The sequence below is a fragment of the Podarcis cretensis genome, assembly GCF_951804945.1.
Source record: "Podarcis cretensis genome assembly, chromosome: 8".
Classification (NCBI taxonomy): Eukaryota; Metazoa; Chordata; class Lepidosauria; order Squamata; family Lacertidae; genus Podarcis; species Podarcis cretensis.
This window is the reverse complement of record NC_137177.1, coordinates 8947929-8974828: the sequence shown is the minus strand read 5'-3', so window position 1 is coordinate 8974828 and position 26900 is coordinate 8947929. Positions and strand designations below refer to the sequence as shown.

Below are 26900 nucleotides of genomic sequence, written 5' to 3'. Positions count from 1 at the left end.
GCACAAGCCTTGGAGTTGCAATAGCAGTAGGAACAGTGAGAAATTCGAAATTACCCCGTGCGTAACCAGCGCACAAGTTGGATACGGTTATCCTATCGCCTGCGTGCGCGCATATACAGCTCGTGAGAGAGAGCCGTCCCTACTTACTAGATTCGCAATATTCACGATTCTCTTGCTCCGGGAGTTACCCCGGCTGGGGAGCCCAGGCTGGGGCCGGAGGAGCCACCTCCCGCTCCCCCCTCTGCAAATCGCCTTCCACCCACGAGGTCCCGCCCCAGCAGCCTGCAAGAGACCCCCCCACCCCACCCCCTAACCAGCTCGCCCTTCCCCGGACCCCCTGGAGCGGCAGCTTGGCGCCGGGCCACCCCAGCGCGCGCCCGCGTCCGGCGTGGTCTTCCCGGAGCCGGGGCTGCAAGATCTTCCTGCTCCGACCTCACCAGGGACTTGCTGCTTGCGCAGCCCTGGCGGTGGGCACTTTCTTCCTCCTCCCTGGTGGTGGTGGGGCGCGCACCACCCACCACCCTCCCTCCCTCCCTCGCCTCCGCGCGCCCTCGTCCCTGCTTGCCTCCCTCCCTCCCTCCCGCGCGCCCGCCCGCCCGCCCGCCTGGCACTTAATCCGCCTCTCCGCCCTTGACACGCGCGCCCAGGTGGCGCCAGGAGACGGAGCCGAGCGCGGCGCGCCGCGGAGAGCGCGAAAGAGGCTCCCCCGGTCCCCGGTCCCCGGTGGCAGCATGAGCAGCAGCAGGGCACCGGGGGAGACGGTGGCGACGGCGGCCTCTTCCTCCTCTTGCTCTCCGCGTCCTCCTCGCCGCCCTGCTGCTCCGGATGCCCCCGCAGCCCGCTCCTCCTGCGCCAGGCGGGGCGCCGCTGCGCGCAGCTGATGGCGACGGCGGCGGGCCGGCTGTGAGCAGGGCGATCGCGGGCAGGACTCGGCGGACTAGGCGGGCGGCAGCGGCAGCGGCAGCGGCGGCGGCGACCATCCCTCGGCGGAGCCCTCGGATGCGGGGAGACCCGTGCAGCCCGGAGCGATGGGAGAGTGGACCATTTTGGAAAGGCTGCTGGAGGCTGCGGTGCAACAGCATTCCACCATGATAGGCAGGTGAGAGAGAGAGAGAGAGAGAGGGCGAGACGCCAAGTGGACTAGCCGCTTGGCGAGAACGGCGGGGCAAGGAGAGCGAGCAAGCGCAGGGAAGAACGGACGACCCGGCAGGATCTGCCCCGCGCGTAAAGTTGGGAAGGTGGCTCGGTTAGGGCTGGGAGCCCGGACGCCTGAGTCCCAGAGGGAGGGTCTCGGGTGAGCTTCTGCACAGCCAAGGTGGGGGGCATGTCCGGCATGGGGGGCTGGCCATTGTAGGGGCCTCGGAGCAAAGACAGAAGCTGCAGGGGTTGAACCACAGCTGCTGCTGCTGCTGCTGCTGCTGCTGCTGCTGCTGCTGCTGCTGCTGCTGCTTCGCCTCCCTGGGTGCCCAGCTGGGCCTGCCGTACCCGGGACCTTTTCTCCGAGGAAGGGATCTGATCTGGGAAGACCCTTTCAGGAGTCCTTGGCTTGGCGAGAGTCCGGCTGGTGCGTTTTTACGCGGAGGGTAGAAGCGCCGCGTCAGGTTCCCCCTTCTGCAAGGAGAACCCGGAGCGCTGGTGCGGCTTGCCGGAGCCGGAAGGATGCTCTGTGCGCTTCCTCGCCGCCGGGTCCCCTTCCCTTCCAGCGCGCGGTCCTGCCGGGGTCAAGTGGCGCAGGGATTCCCCACCGCCGGGTCGCCGAAGAACCCTGCAGCGCCCGAAAGGCTTCGCACAGGCTTCCCCCAGACTTAATAGTTGCTTCTCTCAGATGCCGGGTGGGTCAGAAAGAGCTATGCACCGAGTCGGGTCCATCTAGTTCAATATTGCCTACACACTTTGGCAGCGGCTCTCCAGGGTTTCACGCACGGAGATGCCGGGGGATTGAACCTACGACCTTCTGCATGCCAAACAGGCGTCCAACCCTTGAGCTACAGCCCTTTTCCAGAGGTGCATTCTTCCCCTCTGTATTGGAAAGCTTGTGCCAAACATATGATCTAAAACAGAATCACCCAGCCAGCCGTCTGGAAGATTGTTAAAATTGTTACCAGAGTGGCTTGCAGAGTTAGGAAAGGCTGGTGGAGTAACCAGGGTAAAATATACCAGCTTGGCAGCCTGGCTTTGTCTAGTGCTTGGCGGAGCAGAAGAGGAGAAGTTCCTACTGATGGGAATGGGGTTTGCCAAATCTGGAAGCCTTATCCCTTCCCACCAGGGAGGAAAATTATGGGCAGGGGGGTTCTTTCAACTTGAACCAAGGGCGGCTGGACCTGAGACATGGCACTGCCCGAGACATAATGTGGCACAGCATCACACCTGTGGGTATTTTACAGGGTGCCCAGACAGGTCCCTGCTCCAAGGAGACTGCAATCTATAAGTTTCCACAGCAGCGGGAGATGCAGCAGAAAGAGGGGTGGGAGACGCAGGTGTGACTGGAGCTATAGACCCACAGAGGTGTCTGTGGGGATGGACAGAAAGGCAAGCAAAAGGTCAATGAGCATGTGCAGAGTGTTTGCGACCCACAGCAAAGCAGCTGCTTCATCAGAGGGCTACCCCTCAGACAGGTTTATCTTTTGAGAAACCAAACAATACACAGACTCTGTAAATGGGGACTGGCCTCAAAAAGGAAAAAAGGAAAGAAAGCGTGTGTGAAAGAATAGAGAGACAACAGGTTTCTGGCAGGCTGATAATCACCTCCTTCCAATAACTTTGGGGGCCTGCCAGATCCTGCAGGACTACACCCCCCCCCCCCGGTCACCCCTGCTAGGTGGGGCTGGAGGGCCAAAGGTTGCCCCCCTCTGTTTTGAGGAATATTTGGGGTGGCCTCATGAAGCCACTGTGTCTCCCTAATCTGACCACTTCCCTCCACTGCTGTCTTCTTTAACCCTCTCTCCATCACTCTTTATCTCCCTTCTTATTGGGGGCGGCGGCAGTGCCACTAGAACTAATAGCATAGGGAGCATCTCACAAGAGAGGCAGCCCATGGTTTGGGTAGGGCAGTATGGGCAGAAACTCAGCCCACTCAAGTGTCTTTGTAAGCCAAGGCTACACACCGAGAGCCAGTGTGGTGTCGTGGTTAGAGTGCTGGACTTGGGCCTGGGAGACCAGGGTTCGAATCCCCACTTGCACAGAGCTCACTGGGTGTGACCTTGGGGCCCAGTCGCTGCCTCTCAGCCTAACCTACCTCACAGGGTTGTTGTGGGGGTTAAAGAGGATGGAGGCCACCCTGAGCTCCTTGGAGGAAAAAGGTGGGGGATATAAATGCAATAAAAATATGTAAATAATGAGAGGTGGGGAAGAGAGAGCCAGGCAGGTGGGCAGTGGGGACTGTGTGGGTGGATGGAGGATGTAATTAACAGGAATTAGGAGGTGTGCGGGGGTGGGGAGTGCTGAGATGAAGCATAACAGGGAGGTGAAAGAAGAAAGGGCAACGCATTCTTTCTTCAGCACCCAGGAGACTGGCTCAGATAAGTGGTCCATCCATCTCAGCATCCCGTCTCCAAGGGCAACCAACCCAAGATGATGCAGAAGAGGCCATTGGGACGTCCCAGAGAACGTCCCTTCAACCACCTATACAGTTTAAACTTCTGCTTTTGGTGTCTTTGGGCTTTAAATTTTCTTGTCTCCCTTTTGCTCTCTTCATTCCTCACACACCCCAAGATTTGATGTCCTGCCGCTTTTTGTCCTTTCACATCTTCTGCTCTTTCCCTCTGGAATGAAGCCTTCCTCCTAACGGCCTGCATTACCCAGTCTCTTCCCATCTTGAAGTGGTGCCTGCAAACCCATCTTTCTGAAAAAGTGGTCTATAATACCTATATGGAAGAGAAGGGGAAGAAATGTCAATGGCGGGGTCAGAAGGTCGCTAAATATGAGAGGTCCTGCCTGTGACCTTTCTGTGCAAAGCCCAAATAAACACAAGTGCAATGAGCATTTGTTCGCAACAGCGGTTAGTGGCGACAACGCAGTCTTTTTACCTTTGCTGAGCTCATTCAACACTAGCGGAAAATAAAACCTTACCTCTCAAACAAATCCTTTTGAACTTTTTTAGTATGTTGTTGTTCAGCAGCTTCCTTTGCAAATATTTTTGTTGTGAATGATGAATCATAGCATCACAGAGTCTGAAGGGACCCGGAAGGATCATCTAGCCCAGCTCCCTGCAGTGCAGGAATATGCAGCTGTCCCTTATGGGAATCGAACCTGTGACCTTGGTGCTATCAGCGCCATGTGAGCAGGGCTTGACCAAGGTTTGCTTTTTGATAATTTTAGCTGCCCTCGTGGACCTGGTACCATCCAGATATTTTGGACTACAGCTTCTGGCACTGGCTGGGGCTGATGGGATTTGTAGGCCAAAACATCTGGAGGGCGCCAGGTTGGTGGAAAAAAACAACAATATAATGGTTATCTGTGGGAACCCTGGCCCATCAAACTCATTCTCTCTTGGTGCTCTCTCTCTCTCTCTCTCTCTCTCTCTCTGTGTGTGTGTGTGTGTGTGTGTGTAGGGGGGCATTTTAGCAAACTGGGTGGTGCTGTGGGATAAACCACAGAGCCTTGGACTTGCCAATCAGAAGGTCGGCAGTTTGAATCCCCGCAACGGAGTGAGCTCCCATTGCTCGGTCCCTGCTCCTGCCAACCTAGCAGTTCGAAAGCACGTCAAAGTGCAAGTAGATAAATAGGTACCACTACGGCGGGAAGGTAAACGGCGTTTCTGTGCACTGCTCTGGTTCGCCTGAAGCGGCTTAGTCCTGCTGGCCACATGACCAGGAAGCTGTACGCTGGCTCCCTTGGCCAGTAAAGCGAGATGAGCGCCGCAACCCCAGAGTCGGCCACGACTGGACGTAATGGTCAGGGGTCCCTTTACCTTTACCTTACTCTTGCCAGACTTTGCCTTCATAAGACAACCAAGCTGAGAAGGCTAAATGACAAAAAAGATGTGGCTGGGTGTGCCCCAAACTGAGTTTTTTCCCTTTACTGCCTAAGTTCAGACCAAGAGGTCTTTCAATCAAAACAAGAGCCAGTACTCAGACACACGTGCAGGATCCAGCCCACACAACAAATCCCCAGTGCGAAATGAAAACTAGAAATAGGAGTAGACAGGTGGAAAAGGGAAACAAACATGGAATCCTGTGTGTTTAAACGCAGCCTACCAAATCTGCTTGGACCTTGCCAGCCTAGGCTATGCGCCTCAACATTTGTGCACCTCCTGCCGTTTCCATTCCTAGCCTATGAAGATCTCCCCTCCCCATTCTTAGAGGAGACACAAATTACCCAAGGCTTAAATCTTAGAAGCAGGGGTGCACCATCTCTGAAAGGAGGAGAGAGATTGGATCCTATAAGTCAGACTGCTGGTTTTGGTAAATGGACAAGAATTGGTAGAACGACCCGGTCTTGAGACAGAGACACTTTGCATGTGCTCAGAGGCATGCTGGCACAGGAAATAGCTTCTGGGGCGGAACCCTTTCTCGGATGTAAATATCAGACAGGAACAGTGCTGCTCTTGTGCATGCAGCTTCATGGGATGCAAAGGCCTCCCAAAAGAGACTTGCCTACAATTGCACGGTTCGCCCAGGCAGTTTAAATGGTCCAAGGCTTCGTCTTATTTCTAATCATTGTGCTTGACTGCATTACACAGGAACATTGAAAGCTGCCTTAGTCTGAGTCAGGCCACTGGGCCCATCTAGTTCAATATTGTCTACACTGATTGGCAGTTGCTCTCCAGGCTTTTAGGCCAGAGTCTTCTCCTATCTGGAGAATAAACCTGGGACATTCTGCATTCAAAGCAGCTGCTCTCACCGAGCAATGATACTACACCACCCTGAAACCCAGTAGGACAAATGCTTGAATGAATTAAATCCGTGTTGTCGCATTTTATTTGTGTATTTTATATTTTTGTAAATGGGAGAAGGCAAACTTTTCCATGGATGTAACTGCACCTTCATCCTGATGCCAATGTTGCAGCAACTTAGCTTTGCCTAGCAGTGGAACCGCAAGATCCAAGGGAGTATCCTTTGGAAAAGGGTGTGAACCTGTGAACCATAGAATTGTAGAGCTGGAAGGGACCCCTGTGGTCATCTAGTCCAATCCCCTCCAATGCAGGAATCTCAGCTAAAGCATCCATGACAGATGGCCATCCAACCTCTGCTTAAAAACCTCCAAGCAGAGTCCAAACCTCCCGAGGGAAACTGTTCCACGGTCAAACAACTCTTACTGTCAGAAAGTTTTTCCTGATGTTTACAGTAGTCAGAATCTCCTTTCTGGGGGGAAAAATCATCCTGTGTTGCATTCTAAATTGCAAGCTCCTTGGGGCAGGGACCTCCCTTCATATGCTTTTCACAACAAAGGTCCGTATAGTTAAAGCCATGGTTTCCCCAGTAGTGATGTATGGAAGTGAGAGCTGGACCATAAAGAAGGCTGGTCGCCGAAGAATTGGTGCTTTTGAATTCTGGTGCTGGAGGAGACTCTTGAGAGTCCCATGGACTGCAAGAAGATCAAACCTCTCCATTCTGAATGAAATCAGCCCTCAGTGCTCACTGGAAGGACAGATCCTGAAGCTGAGGCTCCAAGACTTTGGCCACCTCATGAGAAGAGAAGACTCCCTAGAATGTTGGGAAAGATGGAGGGCACAAGGAGAAGGGGATGACAGAGGACAAGATGGTGGGACAGTGTTCTTGAGGCTACCAGCATGAGTTTGACCAAACTGCGGGAGGCAGTGGAAGACAGGAGTGCCTGGCGTGCTCTGGTCCAGGGGGTCATGAAGAGTCGGGCACGACTAAACGACTCAACAACAAAACAACAACAACAACATCCCTTCCAATTCTACTATTCTTACGATCCTCTGGACAGGCGGACTGAACTGTGAGCATCGCTCTGCTCCTGCTACCCAGGCTGCCCAAATAGTCTCTGATCCACCTTCCTACCCTCTCAGAATGTAACCTCCCTTTCTGCATTTTGCTTTTGCTCTCCGATCATTCTTTGTGCCAAATGCCAGCGTTTTCTCATTCATCTTCCTTACCAGTGCTACTGGCAAAAAAACTCTGCGTCCTGTCCTTAGGTTTAATTTCACCCTCCCTTCTCCCTCTCCTCGATATTGCAGCTCTGATGGGAACTGCGGAGTTGGCGAAAAGCAACTTCTGTTCTCCCCCTCCTCCCCTCCTCTGAAGTGCGCAAATTGACTCACTTGCTAGATTTTGCGTCGCTGCAGAAACCCAAGTCTCCCTCGTGCCCTTGAAGCTGTCCTAGGTATATACTCTCTCAAACTGTCTCTACTGCATGCATACCTGGCAGTGCAGTCCTATATACGTCCACTCAAAAGTTAAGCCCCACTGGCTCTCAGGTAAATGGGTATTAGACTGCACCCGCAATGTTGCTTTCAGCTTTCTCTGCCCGTGCAATGAAATCTGAATTCATTTGCGGAGGAAGAAGAAGAAGAGGAGGAGTTTGGATTTGATATCCCGCTTTATCACTACCCTAAGGATTCTCAAAGTGGCTAACGATCTCCCTTCCCTTCCTCCCCCACAACAAACACTCTGTGGGGTGAGTGGGGCTGAGAGACTTGAGAGAAGTGTGACTAGCCCAAGGTCACCCAGCAGCTGCATGTGAAGGAGCGGGGAAGCGAACCCGGTTCACCAGATTATGAGTCCACAGCTCTTAACCACTATACCACACTGGTAATTCCTCTTAAATTGCAGTGGATTGGGGCTCTTGGAAGCCCTTCTGCTTTCATCCAGCATCTCAGCTTTTCCCAAGAGGTGCTCCAAGGAAGCCCCCATCTCCCTGGCTCCATAAATTTAAGACTTTCCCCAAAGAATAAAGGGAAATGTAGTTTGTTAAAGGGTGCTGGGAATTATAGCCCTGTGAGGGTTAAACCATAGCTCCCACTATCTATCTATCTGTATCTATCTATCCAGTGGTACCTCGGAAGTGAAACGGAATCCGTTCCAGAAGCCCGTTTGACTTCCAAAACATTCAGAAACCAAAGCGCGGCTTCTAATTGACTGCAGGAACCTCCTGCAGCCAATTGGAAGCCCTGCCAGATGTTCAGGTTCCAAATAACATTCGCAAACTGGAACACTCACATCTGGGTTTGCGGCATTCGGGAGCCAAAACATTTGATTCACAAGGCCTTTGGGATCTTGAGATGTGTGGCACTTATGCAGCTACAATCCCAGAGGCTCTCCTTCAACATTTGTGTGTGCGTGTCTTCTAAAAGTCAGATAGTTGTATAGTTCCTTGACATCTGACGGGAGGGCGTTCCACAGGGCGGGTGCCACTACCGAGAAGGCCCTCTGCTTGGTTCCCTGTAACCTCACTTCTTGCAGGGAGGGAATCGCCAGAAGGCCCTCGGAGCTGGACCTCAGTGTCCGGGCAGAACGATGGGGGTGGAGACGCTCCTTCAGGTATACTGGGCCTTTGAGGCCGTTTAGGGCTTTAAAGGTCAGCACCAACACTTTGAATTGTGCTTGGAAATTGGGAGCCGATGTAGATATTTTAGGACCTGTGCTATATGGCCACAATGGCCATCCGCAGTCTCCCTTAATATCTCCCTCTGCTCTCCTCTCCTTCCGTCCCGCCAGGATCCTGCTGACAGTGGTGGTGATCTTCCGCATCCTGATTGTGGCCATCGTGGGAGAGACGGTTTACGAGGACGAGCAGACGATGTTCATGTGCAATACCCTGCAGCCCGGGTGCAACCAGGCCTGCTACGACAAGGCCTTCCCCATCTCGCACATCCGCTACTGGGTGTTCCAGATCATCCTGGTCTGCACGCCCAGCCTCTGCTTCATCACCTACTCAGTGCACCAGTCGGCCAAGCAGAGAGACCGCCGCTACTCCTTCCTCTACCCGCTGCTGGAGAAGGACGGCCGGAAGGTGAAGAACGTCAACGGCATCCTGGTGCAGAACCCGGACGGCTCCTCCAAGGAGGAACCCGACTGCCTGGAGGTGAAGGAGATCCCCAGCGCCCCCATGCGGCCCCCCAAGAGCTCCAAGGTCAAGCGACAGGAGGGCATCTCCCGCTTCTACATCATCCAGGTCAGTCGGGGCGCTAGAGGGCTCCCCTTTGCTTCCTGCACTCCCAACTCCTCCCTAAGAGTGGGGGGCTGGGGACTCGCTCAACAGCTCGCGAAAAGGCCGAGAGGTTGCAGGGAGGAGTCGTGCATGAGCCCGTCATGTGGTGCGGTGGCAAGTGAGGCCAATGATATTCTAGGTTGTTGCATCATAGCCTCGCACAATCCGGCAAAATGTGCCCAGCCGTCTATCCCCTTAGATGGCAGGCAGAATTCTGTGTGCCACCCCATGCCCCCTGCGCCAGTCTAGTGCAATAGCATAGACGGCCCCCGGCGTTAAAACAATATCCACCTGTCAAGGTGTGCGTAGGCCTGGAGAGGGGCAGCGTCTTGTCCTTTGCCTCAGGCTGGCCCTAGATGTCATCCGTTGGACACGACCCACCAGGGTAGCTCAGTTGGTTAGAGCATGGTGCCGATAACACTGAGGTCGCAGGTTCGATCCCTGTAAGGGACAGCGTTGCAGGGGGTTGGGCTGGATTATCTTTGAGGGCCCTTCCAACTCGATGATTCGATGATCACTGCTTTGAGGTGCATTCATTCCCCCCACTTCCGGCTGGGTGTTGCGTGGCTGTAGCCTTGGCAAAGACTGGAGCATTCTGGCAGACAGAACGACATCGGAGGAGCCTGTGTGTGCTGGTCCTGGGGCTAACTGAGAGGCAATGTCCGAGTCCAGTCCGAGGTCAATGGTGCGGTGTGGAGGCTGTCTGTCAAAGATGTAGCTGGGTCCAAGGCGGGGAGTCTGGCAGAAGAGCAGGACAGGGTGCAGGCAGGAACTGGCAACCAACAACGTTGCTCCCACAACCTGGGACTGGGGCTGGCTGGCTTTTATCTGCCCCGAGGCATAGGGTGGCCCTGGTCCACAGGTGACTCGCCTCTCCGGGCCTGGAGGCGAGCACTCCTCCTGCAGGAACTTAGTTCCCTCCGCCTCTCTGCCCTGAGCCTCTGCAGCTCAGGAGAGGCTGGAGGGTTACCGAACCCAGAGGCAACCTCCGCTTCCTCTGACGGGGCTGAGAGTGGAGCACCTGCAGGCAATGGGTCCTCCATCACCTCAGGAGCCAGAGCAGATTCAGCTGACGCCTGCACCTGAGGATCCAGCACAGGTGAGGACTCTTCAGGCTCAGGCCCTAGCCCCGGCTCAGCTGGTTCTGGAGGCGGGGAATCCTGTGCAGGCGGGGATCCCTCAGGTTCAGCCTCTGAGTCCGAAATCCCAGGCCATCACACTGTGGCCTGTTTGGTCCAGTGTCCTGTTCTTGCAGCAGCCAGCCAGATGCAACAGCAGCTCTCCCCTCCGGTGGTCCCCAGCTGTTCAGAGACATTGCCGCCTCCGGCTGCGAGGACAGAACTGGGGGTCACTAGTAGCCCTCTCCTCCATTAATTTGTCTGGTCCTCTTTTGGAGCCATTCGGGTTGGTGGCCATTGCTGCCTCTGGTGGCAATGAGTTCCATAGTTTAAATGTGCTCCACATGAAGAAGTACTTTCTGATGGTAGAACTGATGGTTAGAGCCATTTGACAGTGGAAAAGACGCCCTCGGAAGGTGGCGGACTCAGCTTTGCGTAGGTTTCTAAACAGAGGATGGTGGCCATACATTGGGGATTATTTAGCTGAGATTCCTGCATTGCAGGAGATGGGACTAGATGACCGTGGTCTTTCCTAGCAGCCCTACAATTCTATGAGAAGACAGGCTTTGAGGCATGTGGGCAATTTGCCTGGATCCAACTTTAGGCGGAAGATAATAGTAATTTGGGATGTGGGTGGTGCTGTGGGTTAAACCACAGAGCCTAGGACTTGCCAATCAGAAGGTTGGCGGTTCGAATCCCCGTGACGGGGTGAGCTCCCGTTGCTCGGTCCCTGCTCCTGCCAACCTAGCAGTTTGAAAGCACGTCAAAGTGCAAGTAGATAAATAGGTACCACTCCGGCGGGAAGGTAAACGGCATTTCCGTGCGCTGCTCTGCTTCGCCAGAAGCGACTTAGTCATGCTGGCCACATGACCCGGACGTTGTACGCCGGCTCCCTCGGCCAATTAAGCGAGATGAGCGCCACAACCCCAGAGTCGGCCACGACTGGACCTAATGGTCCCTTTACCTTTAATAGTAATTTAATAATTGTAATATTTATACCCCACCTATCTGGCTGGGTGTGATGAGCAGGATTTCTAATTGTCCAAGGGTGAGCCAGGGATTGGGGGACAAAGGGGTTTTCCCCCCTTCCTTGGAAACAGCAGAAATATATATAGCCTTATGCAAAAGGAACAAGGAGATAACTTCGGCATTCGGGTTGCAGAACGCAGATCCTTTTCCTAAGCGCAGAGAATGTGCAGCTCGGACTCTAAGCATCGTCCTGATCTTCCTTCCCAGCAGCCTACGCGAGAGAAAAGGGCACGAGGGTCTGGCGGCAACACGGTGACCATCTGTTTTATTTATAGACGCGCGGGGCGAGAACGAGTGTAGAAGGGAGGCAGCATTGACAGCAGGCAGGAGTGGCGCTGAGGCTTCAGGCTGTGACAGCACCACCTGGAGAAATCCAACCATCTCCGAGCACCACAAGACACATCTTCCATGTGTCTTTCCAGAGCCCCAGACAGCTCCCATGCTGTCCGGCTCCAGTGGAGCCTGTCAATGACCAGTTTGGATTCTCCGGGATGGGGGCGGGGGGGGGGGGTCTTGTTAGCAGCAAGGATAGAGCTAAGAGTTGGCACTCACACCGCATGATTCAGGCGGATTCAGCCAGGGTGCGGTTTCAGCCTGCAGCCCAACTGGGTGGAAGCAGCCTCAAATCTCTGTGCATTGGGCTGCCAGGGGATGGGGTGCCCAGCAGGGAACGTACCAGTGCAGTGGTTCCCAAGCTTTTTTTGTGGAGGGGGGTCCTGCCACCCGCTTGGTTCCATAACCTCATCTCCCATGCCTCCTGCCCTATAAAAAGCACCATTCATGACAGCGGTGTGGACATCTCGCTAAGGAACACAATAACACAATGAAATTCAAAACGGCAACGGTCAGTTGTCCATTTATTCAGAATCCAATTAGATTTAGTCTAATTAACCAACTCAACAAAACTTATGAGCTTGATGCGGCGATACCAGCTTTTCAAACTGGGATTGTCATTTAGCGGCCTCGGTATACCTGAAGGAGCATCTCCACCCGCATCGTTCAGCCCGGACACTGAGGTCCAGCGCCAAGGGCCTTCTGGCGGTTCCCTCACTGCGAGAAGTGAGGTTACAGGGAATCAGGCAGAGGGCCTTCTTGGTAGTGGCGCCTGCCCTGTGGAACACCCTCCCAAGGAAATAAGCAGCTGTCCTATTTTTAAAAGACATCTGAAGGCAGCCCTGTTTAGGGAAGTTTTTTATATTTAATGCTGTATTGTTTTTAACAAGAGTGGCTGGAGAAACTCAGCCAGATGGGTGGGGTATGTATGTATGTATGTATGTATGTATAAATAAATAAATAAATAAATAAAATAATAATTATTATTAGCATCCCACAAGTGCCTTCCCTGCTGGGAGCAAGAAAAGTGATGCATCGCTCCCTCCTGTCAGGACCAGAGGTCAAGGATGATGGAACTGTAGTTCGAAAACAGGAGGACACCCCAAGTTTGAGAAACTCTGGTTTTTAAAGTAAAGATTAGCCCCGCCCCACATTGATTTGGGGCTGGATCTGGGTGGGGCGTCCTCTGGATTTGGGGCAGGTGTGTGAGGAGAGGGTCCCCCCCCCTCCCTACACAAAGCCGGGCAGATATATTGAAAGCAGGCAGCGGAGAAGACCAAGTCAAAATCAGGAGCGGAAAAGAGGAAGGTTGCAGGACCAAGGTCAGCTCCAGCTGAAGCTGCTGGTCCATTCAAAAATCCAAATTCTGCTGCTGGGCTTAAAAGGGCATCTTTTTTCATTTTAGGGCCCTGGGCCCCCAACCCTGCTCAGTGCCCTCTAGGGCTCTGTTTCTCAAACTCAGATCTCCAGTTGTTGTTGGGCTACACCTCCCATCATCCAGTAGAAGGTTCACAACCAAGCCTGGGACCCTAGGCGTACTGATTCCACCTGGTGACACCTGTATGCACTTCAGGCCTCCTACGTTTCATTGGGGCCGAAGTGTATGCCCTTGAATGCTCCCCCTTGCATGGAACTGTTGGGCTGAATCCTCTTCAGACTAGACTTTTGGAGGAAGCAGCATGGGAAGATCTGCTTCTTAGTCACCTCCCTTCCAGCTCACAGCCACCAACTTGCCTGACTTGCTTTTTCTCCCTTCCTCGTTCCGCCTCTTACTCTTTATTGACTGTAGTTTGAACAAAGGAGCTAACACCTTCCACCAAACATGAGGCAGCAGATCAGTGCAAAAAAGTAAAAAGCCAAACAATGGGGACCCTGGCAGCAACTGAGGAACAATATTGCTGATTGATGATGTAAAGTTATCACACGGCTGAAAGCCAAGCCCTTGCAGGTCCTTGCCTTGTTGCTCTCACAAAGAAAGACACTTGGTACGGAAAATTCAAGAAGTAGTGCATATTTGGGTAGGGAAGGGTTCTCCAGTTCTAGCTAACTACTAAGCTGAAGATCCAAGGGAGCCATGGTCGCTCCTTGGCTCTCAGCACGTATAGATCCCAAGGATGATCTCTCCCAAGAGGACCTGGAGGAGACAGAAAGCTAAGATCGCAGGAAAGTTCAGCACAGTTACCACAGGGCAAGTTTGGAGGTTCCTTACTCTGTCCGCTTCGGGCCCCTGCTGATTTGCATTGAGCAATTACAGTGGTACCTCGGGTTACATATGCTTCAGGTTACACACTCCGCTAACTCAGAAATAGTGCTTCAGGTTAAGAACTTTGCTTCAGGATAAGAACAGAAATCGGGCTGTGGCGGCGGCAGCAGGAGGCCCCATTAGCTAAAGTGGTGCTTCAGGTTAAGAACAGTTTCAGGTTAAGAACGGACCTCCAGAACGAATTAAGTACTTAACCCAAGGTACCACTGTACAAGCCACTGAGTCATTATTAACAAAAAAATGAGTGCGAGGATAATCGCCAAAGGCCCTACAGTGGCACCTCGGGTTACATACGCTTCAGGTTACAGACTCCGCTAACCCAGAAATATTACCTCGGGTTAAAAACTTTGCTTCAGGATGAGAACAGAAATTGTGCAGCAGCGGCGCGGCAGCAGCAGCAGGAGGCCCCATTAGATAAAGTGGTGCTTCAGGTTACGAACGGACCTCCGGAACAAATTAAGTACTTAACCCGAGGTATCACTGTATAGAGGAAAGGGAACCTGTGGCTGCCCGGATGTTGCTGGGCCTCCGGTTCCCATCAGCCTCTGTGGTGAGGGATGATGGGAGTTGTAGTTCAGTAGCACCTGGAGGTAGAAGAAGAAGAAGAATTTGGATTTGATATCCCGCCTTTCACTCCCTTTAAGGAGTTTCAAAGCGGCTAACAATCTCCTTTCCCTTCCTCCCCCACAACAAACACTCTGTGAGGTGAGTGGGGCTGAGAGACTTCAGAGAAGTGTGACTGGCCCAAGGTCACCCAGCAGCTGCATGTGGAGGAGGGGAGACGCGAACCCGGTTCCCCAGATTACGAGACTACTGCTCTTAACCACTACACCACACTCTCTGCCAATCCCTGACCCTGTTCCCCTCCCGCTGCTTTAGGTGGTTTTCCGCAATGCCTTGGAGATTGGCTTCCTGGCGGGACAGTACTTCTTGTACGGCTTCAATGTGCCGGCCATTTTCGAGTGCGACCGCTACCCGTGCGTCAAGGAGGTGGAGTGCTACGTGTCGCGGCCCACGGAGAAGACCGTCTTCCTCGTCTTCATGTTTGCCGTGAGCGGGATCTGCGTCCTCCTCAACCTGGCCGAGCTCAACCACCTCGGCTGGCGCAAGATCAAGACCGCCATCCGAGGGGTGCAGGCCAGGCGGAAATCCATCTGCGAGGTGCGGAAGAAGGACCTCTCTTCGCTGGCCCAAGTGCCTACGCTCGGACGGACGCAGTCGAGCGAGTCCGCCTACGTCTGAGCGCTCCCGATCCGGTTTGGTTGGGGCGGGGATCGGGGCCTCGGCGGGCCTGACGTCGCCAACGCAGCAAGGAGAAAACGCCACCTGCTGGCCTGACCACAATACCTCCCAGGTTAACCATGCAATATTCAGTGGGTGCTTTCCAAAACAAAACACCCTCCTCGCTTTCAGAGGACGGGGCCTCAAGTTCGCTTTAAGGGCTGATTGGGGAAACCCAGCCCCTCAGGAGCCATGGGGCAGGAGCAAGGGGGAGGGAAACGGAGGAAGAGGCTTGGTGCCCCTTCCTCCTATGCGCCGGCTCCCGTCGAATATTTTCTCTTCTCTACACTTAACTAATGGTGCAAGCAAAACGGTGCGGTTTGCGGAAACTTGTGCCTATGATTCCTTTTTACGGACAGGTGACGAAAACGCATGAATCGGCGGTGGGTGGGGGAGGCTTGGGGGGGGAATGTTGCTTGCGTGCGTGTATTTTTTAAAGGAAGCAACAACAGAAAAACCGAGAGAGGGGCTTTCCCCTCATGCACGACCAGATCTCTCTCTCTCTCTCTCTCTCTCTCTCTCTCTCTCTCTCATCTGCCGTGATGTAAATAGTGAAGGATGCAAATGTGATTTTATATAAAAAAGATAAGGTATGCAATAAAAAGAACCCCATTTTCTTCATTGTTTTCCCTGGCAGCCTCTCTGTTGGTCCTGGGGGGAATCGGTGGCGATGGTGTTGGGAGGATGGAAGGGTCAGGTTGATGTCTGTGCGTGCTCCAGAAATCCCAAAGGTATGCGGAGAAGACCAGATCACCATTCTGTCCCAGCTGCGGCTTGTGGTGGGGCGGGCGGGCGCAGTTTTGTTTGTTTTTCATTTTTTTAAAAAATAATATTTATTAACAATTTAAACACTACAAAAAATAAAAACAATACAATACAACAGAAAAACACTACACAACACCAACACATTTAAACTAACAAAACAAAAAACAATTTAAAACACATCAAATAGTTTCAATGTCTTATCTTTCATTCACTTATTTCCGCGACCTCCTCACACCTCCCTTTTTGTATTCCACTTCTGTTAACTGTTTCAGCAATTCCTTTCCATCTTTCTCTGTTTTCTATCCTATAATTATCTTAACGCATTCTATCCTTATTTTTTCCTTTGATACTCTATTAATCTATTTATACTTAATTCCTTATAACATTTCTACCAAAGCCATATAACTTCATTCCAACATTTTTCTAACATTCATTAATGCAATATTTCTGTAAATAATCTTTAAACTTTTTCCAGTCTTCTTCCACCGACTCTTCTCCCTGGTCTCGGATTCTGCCAGTCATTTCCGCCAGTTCCATATAGTCCATCAACTTCATCTGCCATTCTTCCCGGGTGGGTAAATCTTGTGTCTTCCAATACTTCGCGATGAGTATTCTTGCTGCTGTTGTTGCATACATGAAAAATGTTCTATCCTTCTTTGGCACCAATTGGCCGACCATTGCCCAGGAGAAAGGCCTCTGGTTTCTTCAGGAAGGTATATTTGAATACCTTTTTCATTTCGTTATAAATCATCTCCCAGAATGTCTTAATCCTTGGGCATGTCCACCAAAGGTGAAAGAATGAGATTGGAGTTTTGTTTGTTTTTCAATTGTCCTTTTTCCGAGCTTTCAGGAGCAGTCGTGCATGTGGAAGCAAAGTACAGTGGTACCTCAGGTTACATAGCTTCAGGTTACAGACTCTGTTAACCCAGAAATAGTACCTTGGGTTAAGAACTTTGCTTCAGGATGAGAACAGAAATCGTGCGGCGGCGGCCGGAGGCCCCATTAGCTAAAGTGGTGCTTCAGGTTAAGAACATTTTCAGGTTAAGTACGGACCTCCAGAACGAATTAAGTACGTAACCAGAGGTACCACTGAACAGTCACAATGCTCCTCTGGATTTCAGTGACTGAGCAGGGATACAAGGGCTCTGGGGCCCTTATCCTGGACCCACGCTGACCAGGGCTTTGTATTTCAACACAAGAACCTTGGATCTGGCTTGGTTTCTCCAGCAAGCCTTGCCCAAACCCCACTGGCAATGATTAAGTTGATCACTGCCAAGGCATGGCACCCAAAACGGGAAAAGCATGTATCTCATACCAATGCATTCATATTGAGTCTGACTCCAAAAAGTAACCTCCAGAACAAAGTAAGTACTTAACCCGAGGTACCACTGTAGATGCAAGTTTCCCTCCGCTGTCTCACCACGAGAAATGAATTTGCACTGGCTTGATTTCTGCAGGTCAGGCTGCTGTTAAAGTGGAGTTGGAAAAAGCCTGCTCAAATCTACAGCAGGCGCCTTGTCCTAGCTACTGCCAACTTCTACCTCCATCACTCTGACTGTGGGCACCTCTGGAGCATCTTGCCCAAGGCCACCCTGCTGTGGACGGCAGCGGCGTGGGGGGTGGTGGTTCTGTCTCTGACGGCCTGGGCCCAAGACGCAGAGCAAAGCAAGGCTCCCCCCTCTCCTTCCCCGCACATGTCCACAGACCCCTCCCAGCCTGGTCAGCTGCAGCGGCCTCTCATCCCTTAATCTGCTCTCTAATAGGTCTAAAGCGGAGAAGGGGGTTAACCGGGCACCATCTGGCTTAGCCTGAGCGAAGGCCCAAGATCTCGTGGTGCAAAAGAGGCCTGCGAGGCGATCGGGGAGAACCAGAGTCACTTCCTGCCCCACAGGCTATGGGGAGGATGCATGTTGCGTTTCCGGAGTCCCCCTCCTGCTTCCCGAGAGCAAGGGGAAAGACGGAACGGGACCCAGCCTCCTTCTCTTCGTTTACTAATCCCCGTCCCTCCTACCGCCGGCCTCCCGTTGTCCCCATCCCCTAAGCGGCTCTTGCGCAGCCCCTCCGCCCAGACCCCCCTCTGCCCCCTGCGGTGCACTTAGAGAGCCTAAACCCCATCTAAGCCTCTTTGGTGTCCCAACCAGATGAGCAAAGGAGTTCAGGCAAAAAAGAGAGAGACAAGGAGCTTACTAGAGTGGAGAACTGGATGTCTCCGTCGGCCCGAGGTGGGTCACAGCGTTGAAATTGGGGGTGGCTCTCAGGCACAACCCATGTTTGCCCTTTGATCCTGAAACTCCCTCTCCGATGTGAAGACACAGAGTCAGGGTATCTCGCTCAGGACTGCCAGAACGGACGCCAGGGTTTCAGGCAAGGAGTCTCTCTACCTGGGGATGCTGAGGAATGCCTCTCGGATCTCCTGCCTGCAAAATGTTGAACTAGTTTCCTTCCCTCTGAGGTGGTTATATATAATAGAGCATCTTTCCCTGCCTTCTGCCCCCCCCCCCCCCGCTTTAATCCCAACCTGGAACAGGGAATCCGCTCGCAGGTTTTGAAAATAAATACTGTATTTTTTGCTCTATAAGACTCACTTTTTCCCTCCTAAAAAGTAAGGGGAAATGTGTGTGCGTCTTATGGAGCGAATGCAGGCTGCGCAGCTATCCCAGAAGCCAGAACAGCAAGAGGGATTGCTGCTTTCGCTGCGCAGCGATCCCTCTTGCTGTTCTGGCTTCTGAGATTCAGAATATTTTTTTTTCTTGTTTTCCTCCTCCAAAAACTAGGTGCGTCTTGTGGTCTGGTGCGTTTTATAGAGCGAAAAATACGATAAATCTGACCAGTTGTTTCTTTGCTGTATCTGCCGCACTTGCTCAGCTGACATCCTTAGTCCTTTCCAGATCTCTTCCAGCTGTTCTCTTCCCTCGCCTGCTCTCTCCAGTGGTCAGTGCATTACTGGCAGGACTAACCTTAGGTAAGGTCACAAGAGGGACCTCTTGAGTCAGTGCTCCCTAAGCAAATCACCAAAGCATTCACAAGAGGGGGGACAGAGAGAAAGAAGGTCCCTGCAGCTGTGGGGGGATTGGCATGGGAGCAGAGCATCACAGGGCTCCAGGAATTGCCTCTCCTATACATCTGCAGGGGCAGCCCTGGCCCTCTCTCGCCTCTGGCCACCCTCGTCTGTGCAGGCTTTCGACTGAGTCGAATGGAGGTGGCCAGAGGAGCAGACGCCTTGCCTTCTCCCTGCCCCTTGCCTGCTCATTTGCACTGGGAATGAGGTGAGATCTCATTCATATGTATGTCTCTATTAATAGTGCCCTGTGCCTAGCGGGGCTCTAACAGCTGCCAACGTGTCATCCCTGCTTTGCCGCCGATCCTCCTTCCCATTCACTAGGAAGATAAGAGAGGAGGAAAAAGTGGTTCCCTGGTTAGAGAAAGGGGAAGGAGACAGGTGTGGAGAGGGCAGAGGGATGCCAACTTTTTGAAGCAGCCCTGGGCCTGTAAACAGCCACCTTGTGTGCGGAAATCAAAGGCTGGTGGCGAGGAAGCGTCGCCTGAAGCTGGAAAAAGCTTGAGCAGCTGGTTTAATTTCTCTTTGTTAGGCTGCTGCTCCTCAAGGCACAAGAACAGAACCGGTTAGAAAGCTGGGCTACCATCAGGGAGCCCAGAACTTTTGTACCCCTTTCCACAAAACAATGGGGAGCGAGGAAGATGAGAGCTGGGACCACCAAGGTCACTTCTGACGCAGCAGGGAGGATGCAAGAACCTGTGGCCCAGCCAATGATGTTCGGCTCTGGCTCTGGGTAGCATGTCTCTCAAAGCATTTTAATGCTTGCAGAAAAGAGAGGAAGAGGCTGTATCCTGAAGCCCCGTGGAAAGGCAATGCCAGCTGCAGAGACTTCTTCACTGGTGGTTTTCAACTGGTCAAAACTCTTCCTCTCACCCCCCCGCCCGATGCATATTAGGTAAAGGTAAAGGGACCCCTGACCATTAGGTCCAGTCTTGGCCGACTCTGGGGTTGTGGCGCTCCTCTCGCTTTATTGGCCGAGGGAGCCGGCGTACAGTTTCCGGGTCATGTGGCTAGCATGACTAAGCCGCTACTGGCGAACCAGAGCAGCACACGGAAACTCCGTTCACCTTCCCGCCAGAGTGGTACCTATTTATCTACTTGCACTTTGACGTGCTTTCGAACTGCTAGGTTGGCAGGAGCTGGGACCGAGCAACGGGAGCTCACCCCGTCACGGGGATTCGAATCACCGACCTTCTGATCGGCAAGTCCTAGGCCCCACGTTATTTAATCCTAAAACAGAAAATTGCAGAGAAATCTAGACGGAGCTACCTTATCGTTCCTGCTAAATCTGTATCATCGAAAGAGTGGCTTGTGCATCTTATCACAATAACGCATTCTAGTCCTGACACAAATGCAGTGCTCCAGAGTCTTAGCAAACATATGCTAAGTTTTGATTCCACCTCACCCGCCCTAGAACCAACATCCACAACTATGGTGCACCCTCCAAATTTTTCTACCCAGCTACAAAGGGCACATGAAAGCCATCTGCTACCACAGCTGGTCACCCTTAAGCCTAGTTTTCAGTAGTTAAAAAATGACCAGGTTGAATTGCTTCAGAGTGAAGATAAGAGATCCTACAAACCAAAATAGAAATCCCTGCACACAGACAACTAGCATGCCTGGAAGAGTTCTAGGTCAGCTTTCTCCATGGCATGCTAGCTTTCTATATGCAGGGGTATGCCTATTTATATGGAAGTTCATTCCATTATGGGAGCCCTCCCTGCACCAAGCCTGAACTGGCAGAGTCTAGAAACAGGTTTCGCACCTCGGGAACCTATTGGACTCAGGAGAACATACAAGCTGTGCTTGCGGTATGGTCTCCACCTAGTTCAAGGCTTCCCAAACTTGGGTCTCCGGCTGTTTTGGGACTACAATTCCCATCAGCCCTGCTGGCTAGGGATGATGGGAGTTGTAGTCCAACACCACCGGGAGACCCAAGTTTGGGAAACCCTGACGTAGTTCAAGGATGGAGAACTTGCAGCCATCTAGAGATTTGCTTGACTACAACTCCCATTGTCCCTCACATAAGACGAGTCCGTTGGATATGACCAGTGGCACATCTCACCCAGCCGGATGTGTGTGGGAAACCTGAGCTCTTTCCCCATTCGCATTTCCCCGCAATTGGCGTTCAGAAGTGTTGCTGCCTCCCAACAGCCACTGGGGCGAGAAGCCTTGGTTTATCCTGGCTGGGGGAGAGAAGAGAGGGTTACCCCATCCTTGACCTGGGAAAAGAGGCGGTGGGATGGGAGATGGGTGCATCGGTACCCCACTCCCGTGTACTGCCATTTCCCCACTCCAGGGGCACGGGAGCTGGGTGGGGTTGGATGCTATTCTTAGCTGGGCTTTGTTGCTATTTTTACTCCCAGATGCTAGCTGGGAACGGGGAGGGAGAAAGGCTGGCTTTGTGGCAATCCGGTGTGAATTATGTATGGCAGCCAGTTAATGTGCCGCTGAGCCTTGAACATGCAGCACGTTCTCCAGGGACCTGGGAGGGAGGGAAAGAAAGAATGAAGGGGGGGGACAGCCATTGCAGTGAAAGGGATCAGATGTGTGTGTCTGGAGGGGTTGGGGTGGGAGAAACACAGGATCCTAGCATGCACCCCCTCTCTCCTGACTCGCCTCCCCCTCCTTTCTCCTGCAACACCTGCCTCCTTCAGAGCTTTCGCTGCTCCACAAAGAGGGAGGGGTGGGAAGAACAGCTTGTTACCAGCCTTGCAGACATCTGGGGAAGAGGACACTGAAATCCTCCCTTCCTTCCAAGCGGAGGCCGGATCCCTCCCAAGAAATTTCCGCCCGATGTAACATGGTCTGACCTAGAAACCCTGCGTTGTAATCCCCAGCTGGGCGAGGCTGCGGCTGGGTTGGCGGAGGAAGCGCTCTGTACGACGGCAGAGGAACCCTTACCGCCGCGGAACGTTTTTCTTAAACAGATAGAGGAGGGCAAGGCTATCACCAAGTTGGAAGGGACCGCCAAAGGTCCTCTAGTCCAACCCAAGGAATCTCAACACAAGGTTCCCCCCCCCTTCAATTTGAAACCGTACTAGACCATGCTTAGCTTTGCAAATGTGATAGCAGTTTTACTGCTGCACCGCTAGGACTGTAATGGCCACTAGCCATGATGGTTGAATTCTGCCTCCACCGCGGCTGACAATATGCATCAGTTGCGGGGAGCTGAAATTGGGGGAGAGGGCTGTTGCCCTCGGATGATGATGATGACGATGATAATTTGTTACTTGTACCCAGCCGATCTCACCGGGTTTCCCCAGCCTTTCTGGGCAGCTTCCAACAGAGGATAAAAGAACGTACTGTATACCAGACATTAAAAACTTCCCTAAACAGGGCTGCCTTCAGATGTCTTCTAAATGTCAGCTATAATAAATAATAATAATAATAATAATAATAATAATAATAATAATCCCATCTGGCTGTGTTTCCCCAGCCACTCTGAGCGGCTTCCAACAAAGATTAAAAATACATTAAAATGTCACACATTAAAAACTTCCCTGTTAGTTATTTCCTTGACATCTGGTGGGAGGGCATTCCACAGGGTGGCACTATAGAGAAGGCCCTCCACCTGGTTCCCTGTATCTTCACTTCTCACAGTGAGGGAACCACCAGAAGGCCCTCGGAGCTGGAGCTGGACCTCAGTGTCCGGGCTGAACAATGGGGGTGGAGATGCTCCTTCAGGTATACTGGGCCGAGGCCGTTTAAGGCTTGAAAGGTCAGCACCGACACTTTGAATTGTGCTTAGAAACGTACTGGGAGCCAATGTAAGTCTTTTAGGACTGGTGTTATATGGTCCCAGTGGCCGCTCCCAGTCACCAGTCTATCTGCCGCATTCTGGATTAGCTGTAGTTTCAGAGTCACCTTCAAAGGTAGCCCCACGTAGAGCGCATTGCAGTAGTCTAAGCGGGAGATTAACTACAGAGCACGTACCACTTGGGGCAAGTCAGTGTGCTGAACTAAATGGAAGACAGTGGTACCTCGGGTTAAGTACTTAATTTGTTTCGGAGGTCCGTTCTTAACTTGAAACTGTTCTTAACCTGAAGCACCACTTTAGCTAATGGGGCCTCCTGCTGCTGCCGCACCGCCGGAGCACGATTTCTGTTCTCATCCTGAAGCAAAGTTCTTAACCCGAGGTTCTATTTCTGGGCTAACGGAGTCTGTAACCTGAAGCATATGTAACCTGAAGCATATGTAACCCGAGGTACCACTGTACTGGCTAGATCCAGCCAAGGCTCCTCAGATGCTCTTATACCAGGGAGAAGTCCTGCGCCAAATCTGGAAGCTGCCTTGCACAGAGTCAAAGCACCTAGCTTAGTGCAGTTTACTTTGTCTGGTAGAATCTCTCCAGGGTTTCAGATGAGGGACATTCCCAACTCTTCCAAGCTACAGACCTTCCCTTAATCAAATATGCCTCCATCTATATGCGAAAGGAAGATAGAACTTTTTTTATGTACGCTACAACAGCAGCAAGAATACTCATCGCAAAGTATTGGAAAATACAAGATTTACCCACCTGGGAAGAATGGCAGATGAAGCTGATGGACTATATGGAACTGGCTGAGATGACTGGCAGAATCCGAGACCAGGGAGAAGAGTTGGTGGAAGAAGAGTGGAAGAAATTTAAAGTTTATCTTAAGAAATATTGTAAAATTATGGAATGTTAGAAAGATGTTGGGGGAAAAAATTATGTGGTTTTAGCAGAAAGGATATAAAGGATTAAGTAAAAATGAATTGGTGAAAGAGAGAAGGTAAAATTATAATATGTTAAGATAAATTATTAGGATAAAAACAAAGTTGGAAGGATTTGCTGGAATATTTAATTGAATTAGAATACAAAAATGGGAGGCGTGAGGAAGTCAAGGAAATAAGTGAATGTAAATAAGTGGGTTAAAGGTTTGACTTGGTTTTTTTTTATTTCTTTTTTCTTTTTTCTGTTTTTTGAGGATATGTATTGTTTTTTCTTTTTCTTCTTTGATTGTCTTCTTTTCTTTTTCTTTTTGTAACCTTTAAAATCTTAATAAAAATTTATTTTAAAAAAAAATCAAATATGCCTCTATCATGGGCTGAATGGGTTCTTGACTGCTCAGCCCCGCTCCTTTGTCTCAGAGATCCTAAGCAGGGAAGACCAAGCAGGTGGGGAGAGCAAATGTCGCCTGGATAATCCTGACACCACGTGGACACAGTGTTATTTCTGTTCCTGCTCCTATACTCGAATGCATTTGCTACCGCGCAAATATTTTGTAAGCCACTTTGAGAGTCTCTTGGGGCTACTCAGCAGGAAATCAGTTGTTCAAAACAACCGAAAACCCAACGTCCGTCCAAGTAACGAGAGACAAGCAGGGTCAAGGGTTGGGGACGGCAGGAGGTGAAGCCCAACCTTTGGAGAACCAGTTTCCTCTCTGCTACCCTGCATGGCTCTTCTCCCTCCCTCACATTTCTGCCGCTTGTTCCTGGACTAGGCCAAGACCTGGCTGTCAGCAAGGTTACCTTGCAAAGCCGTCGGTGAGCAGGTGCTGTGCCAAAGGCAAGATCACCTGTGCAAGGAGGCAGCTCTGAACCAGGCATGCCAGCGGTGGCTCAAACCTGCTTTATTTACACTCACTCTCACCTCTGTGGAATATGCAGGGAAAACAATGGCTGACTTTACAGTGTTATTGTAAAGTTTTAAGCAAGTAACACCTTTCTGTACTATGAAACTATCCATGTAGCCTCTTGGCGCCTGTCGTCAGGAAACAGCAAACACTCCCACATTCTGTAGAGGGAAAGATCCTACTTTTTATTGCACCTTTGCCACTGCTTCAAAGCCAATAAATTTGGTGCCAGCTCTCAGCAGGGAAGTCTCATTCAAGACTGCAGTTCCTAAACTGTATGGCCTGAGACTACTGTGAACCAAAAACACACATGAAATCTCTTTCTGCTGTAGCTCTGAATGATGCCCTGTTCTGATGCCTCCTTCCCAACACCCTCCACTAGGAAGCACCTTCTGCTGTATGCCAGCATCTGGTGTGACGGGATCAGTCTATTCGTAATTCTCTTGTTCTCCAGAATAAGCACTCAGGAAGAGACAGTACTTTTGCACAGCACATGGTTAAAACAGTGGACATTGCAGTGGCAATGGAGAATGAAGCTATCAATGGCTATCAACTCCGGTGGTTATGTCCTACTTGAATACAGTCATACCTCATGTTGGTTTTGCTTCATGTTACGGTTTTTCAGGTTGCGTCCCATGGCGAACCGGAAGTACCGGAAAGGGTTACTTCCGGATTTTGCCACGTGCGCACAAAATGACGTCACGCGCATGAGCAGAAGTGGCGAATCACAACCCGTGCGTGCGCAGACACACCGCTGTGGGTTGCATTCCTTTCATGTTGTGAACGGGCCTCCGGAACGGATCCCGTTCGCAACCAGAGGTACCACTGTATCAGATACTGAAAACCACAGAGGAGTCCTGTTAAACTCAGGTCACACTTTCAGACTCCCCGCCCCACCCCACTGGGAAGCACCCATAGGCTTCAAGCTGGCCACTGTGAGAAAAGAATGTTGGACAAGAGCAGAGCATGAGACTCGTAATCTAAATGTCATGGGTCTGAGTCGCACGCTGGGCAGATTCCAGTGGTGCAGGGGGTTGGACTTATGCTCTATGGTGGGTCCCTGGTCTGATGTGTTTTCCTGTAAATTGGTCTGAACTTTATATGCTTGAGATCAGTTTGCTTTTCTTGTTGGCTGAGTGAAGTGCAGCTTCCGTTTCACTTCGGGGGGGGGGGAGGGAAGGTGCACTTCACCTCATAGGAAGACTGGCCCTTCACAACAAAGGAGAATCTCACATGCGCAGTGGAAGAGAATAGTACAGCAGTGAGCGGCGCTACTCATCATCCCTTCCCCCATTTTGGCCTTTTCCACTTTGCCATCCTGGTAACCTGTGCAAGACACGGCACAAAGCACTGAGAACCGGCAGCTAACAGGAATAGCAGGTGCGCGGGCACAGGTGATCACTGCAGGGCAGTAGGTCACAGGCGGTGCGCAATGGCATTAGTGCCAAACTAGGTCACAGGTGCACTCGGAAAAGGGAGCGAGAGGGGGGGAAAGCAACGTTGCCTTTAGTTAAAAGGGAGAGGAGATGCGAGGCCTGGAAGAAAGGGCCGTGGGAAGAGAGAGAGAGAGGCGATTGGGCCGAGCGGAGACAAAAAGGAGCTAGATGTTGTTCAGCCGGGCGCATGAAATGCCAGTAGTGCCCTCTATCACACAGGCACATACAAAAAAGCCAGACCCCACGGCGACAGCCGGTTTAGACAACCAAGGTGCACTCCAAGCCACCACTGCCGGCAGCTGGCAAGGAACCGGACAGGCTGCTACCTTCCCCAAAGGAGCACAGGTGACCCAAATTTATGCAACATCGATACAGATTGGCGTCAAATCACTCAGGAGAGAGGAAGCAGCCTCGGAGGACTCTCTCCCACCTGCAAGCTGCCAGCATCCTAGCAGCAGGTGGGGAAGAGAGATCAACAAAGGATGCAGAGGGTGGAGGAGAGCTCCGGAGGTAATGAAAGCCCAGCCAGACAAATCCCCGAGAGCTTCTTCTCCTAGGAAGTGGGGGAGCTTTTAATCTTCTTTCCTCCAGGCTGGAGGGGATGCACAAGCCGACAGTTTTAGCATTTGACAAGGATGCCGCCGGAATGAAGTTAAGGGGGAACCAGCGACAGGACACCACACAGCAGGAGATATTTAGGGGTTTCAGCGTCAAGATAAAACTCCCGAAACAAGGTTGGCGGTGGGAGCAGAGGCTCAAAAGGCAGCTGGTTGTGATGAGCCCTGGCTCCCCCCCCCCCGACTGGTACCCATCACTGGTAGCAGCGGAGGGTGGAGCCAGCTCCTCGTTTCCTATTGGCCGAGTGTAGCTGCAGAGATTTCAAAGCTTAGTTGGCCACCTCAAGCA

General features: G+C 51.9%; 1 protein-coding gene across 2 annotated transcripts; it reads left to right on the top strand.

Annotated features, from left to right (window-relative positions):
* Window positions 1-642: 642 nt before the first annotated feature.
* On the top strand, window positions 643-15638 carry LOC307221290 (gap junction delta-2 protein-like). 2 transcript variants are annotated; one of them, XM_079985720.1, is made up of 3 exons: window positions 643-1095; window positions 8622-9078; window positions 14737-15638. In XM_079985720.1, the coding sequence occupies exons 2-3, from the start codon at window positions 8704-8706 to the stop codon at window positions 15097-15099; spliced, it is 738 nt and encodes a 245-aa protein (XP_079841846.1). In that variant the 5' UTR covers window positions 643-1095; window positions 8622-8703; the 3' UTR covers window positions 15100-15638. The 2 variants fall into 2 exon arrangements, with proteins under 2 accessions (XP_079841846.1, XP_079841845.1); XM_079985719.1 differs by having other exon boundaries at window positions 643-1099.
* The last annotated feature ends 11262 nt before the right edge of the window (window positions 15639-26900 follow it).

Bases quoted from the DNA above. Each gene is read 5' to 3' on its own strand.
- LOC307221290 (XM_079985719.1), top strand. From the start codon at position 1,029: ATGGGAGAGTGGACCATTTTGGAAAGGCTGCTGGAGGCTGCGGTGCAA. The intron at 1,100-8,621 runs GTGAGAGAGAGA...CCGTCCCGCCAG, and splicing joins CATTCCACCATGATAGGCAG to GATCCTGCTGACAGTGGTGG. The intron at 9,079-14,736 runs GTCAGTCGGGGC...CCGCTGCTTTAG, and splicing joins CCCGCTTCTACATCATCCAG to GTGGTTTTCCGCAATGCCTT.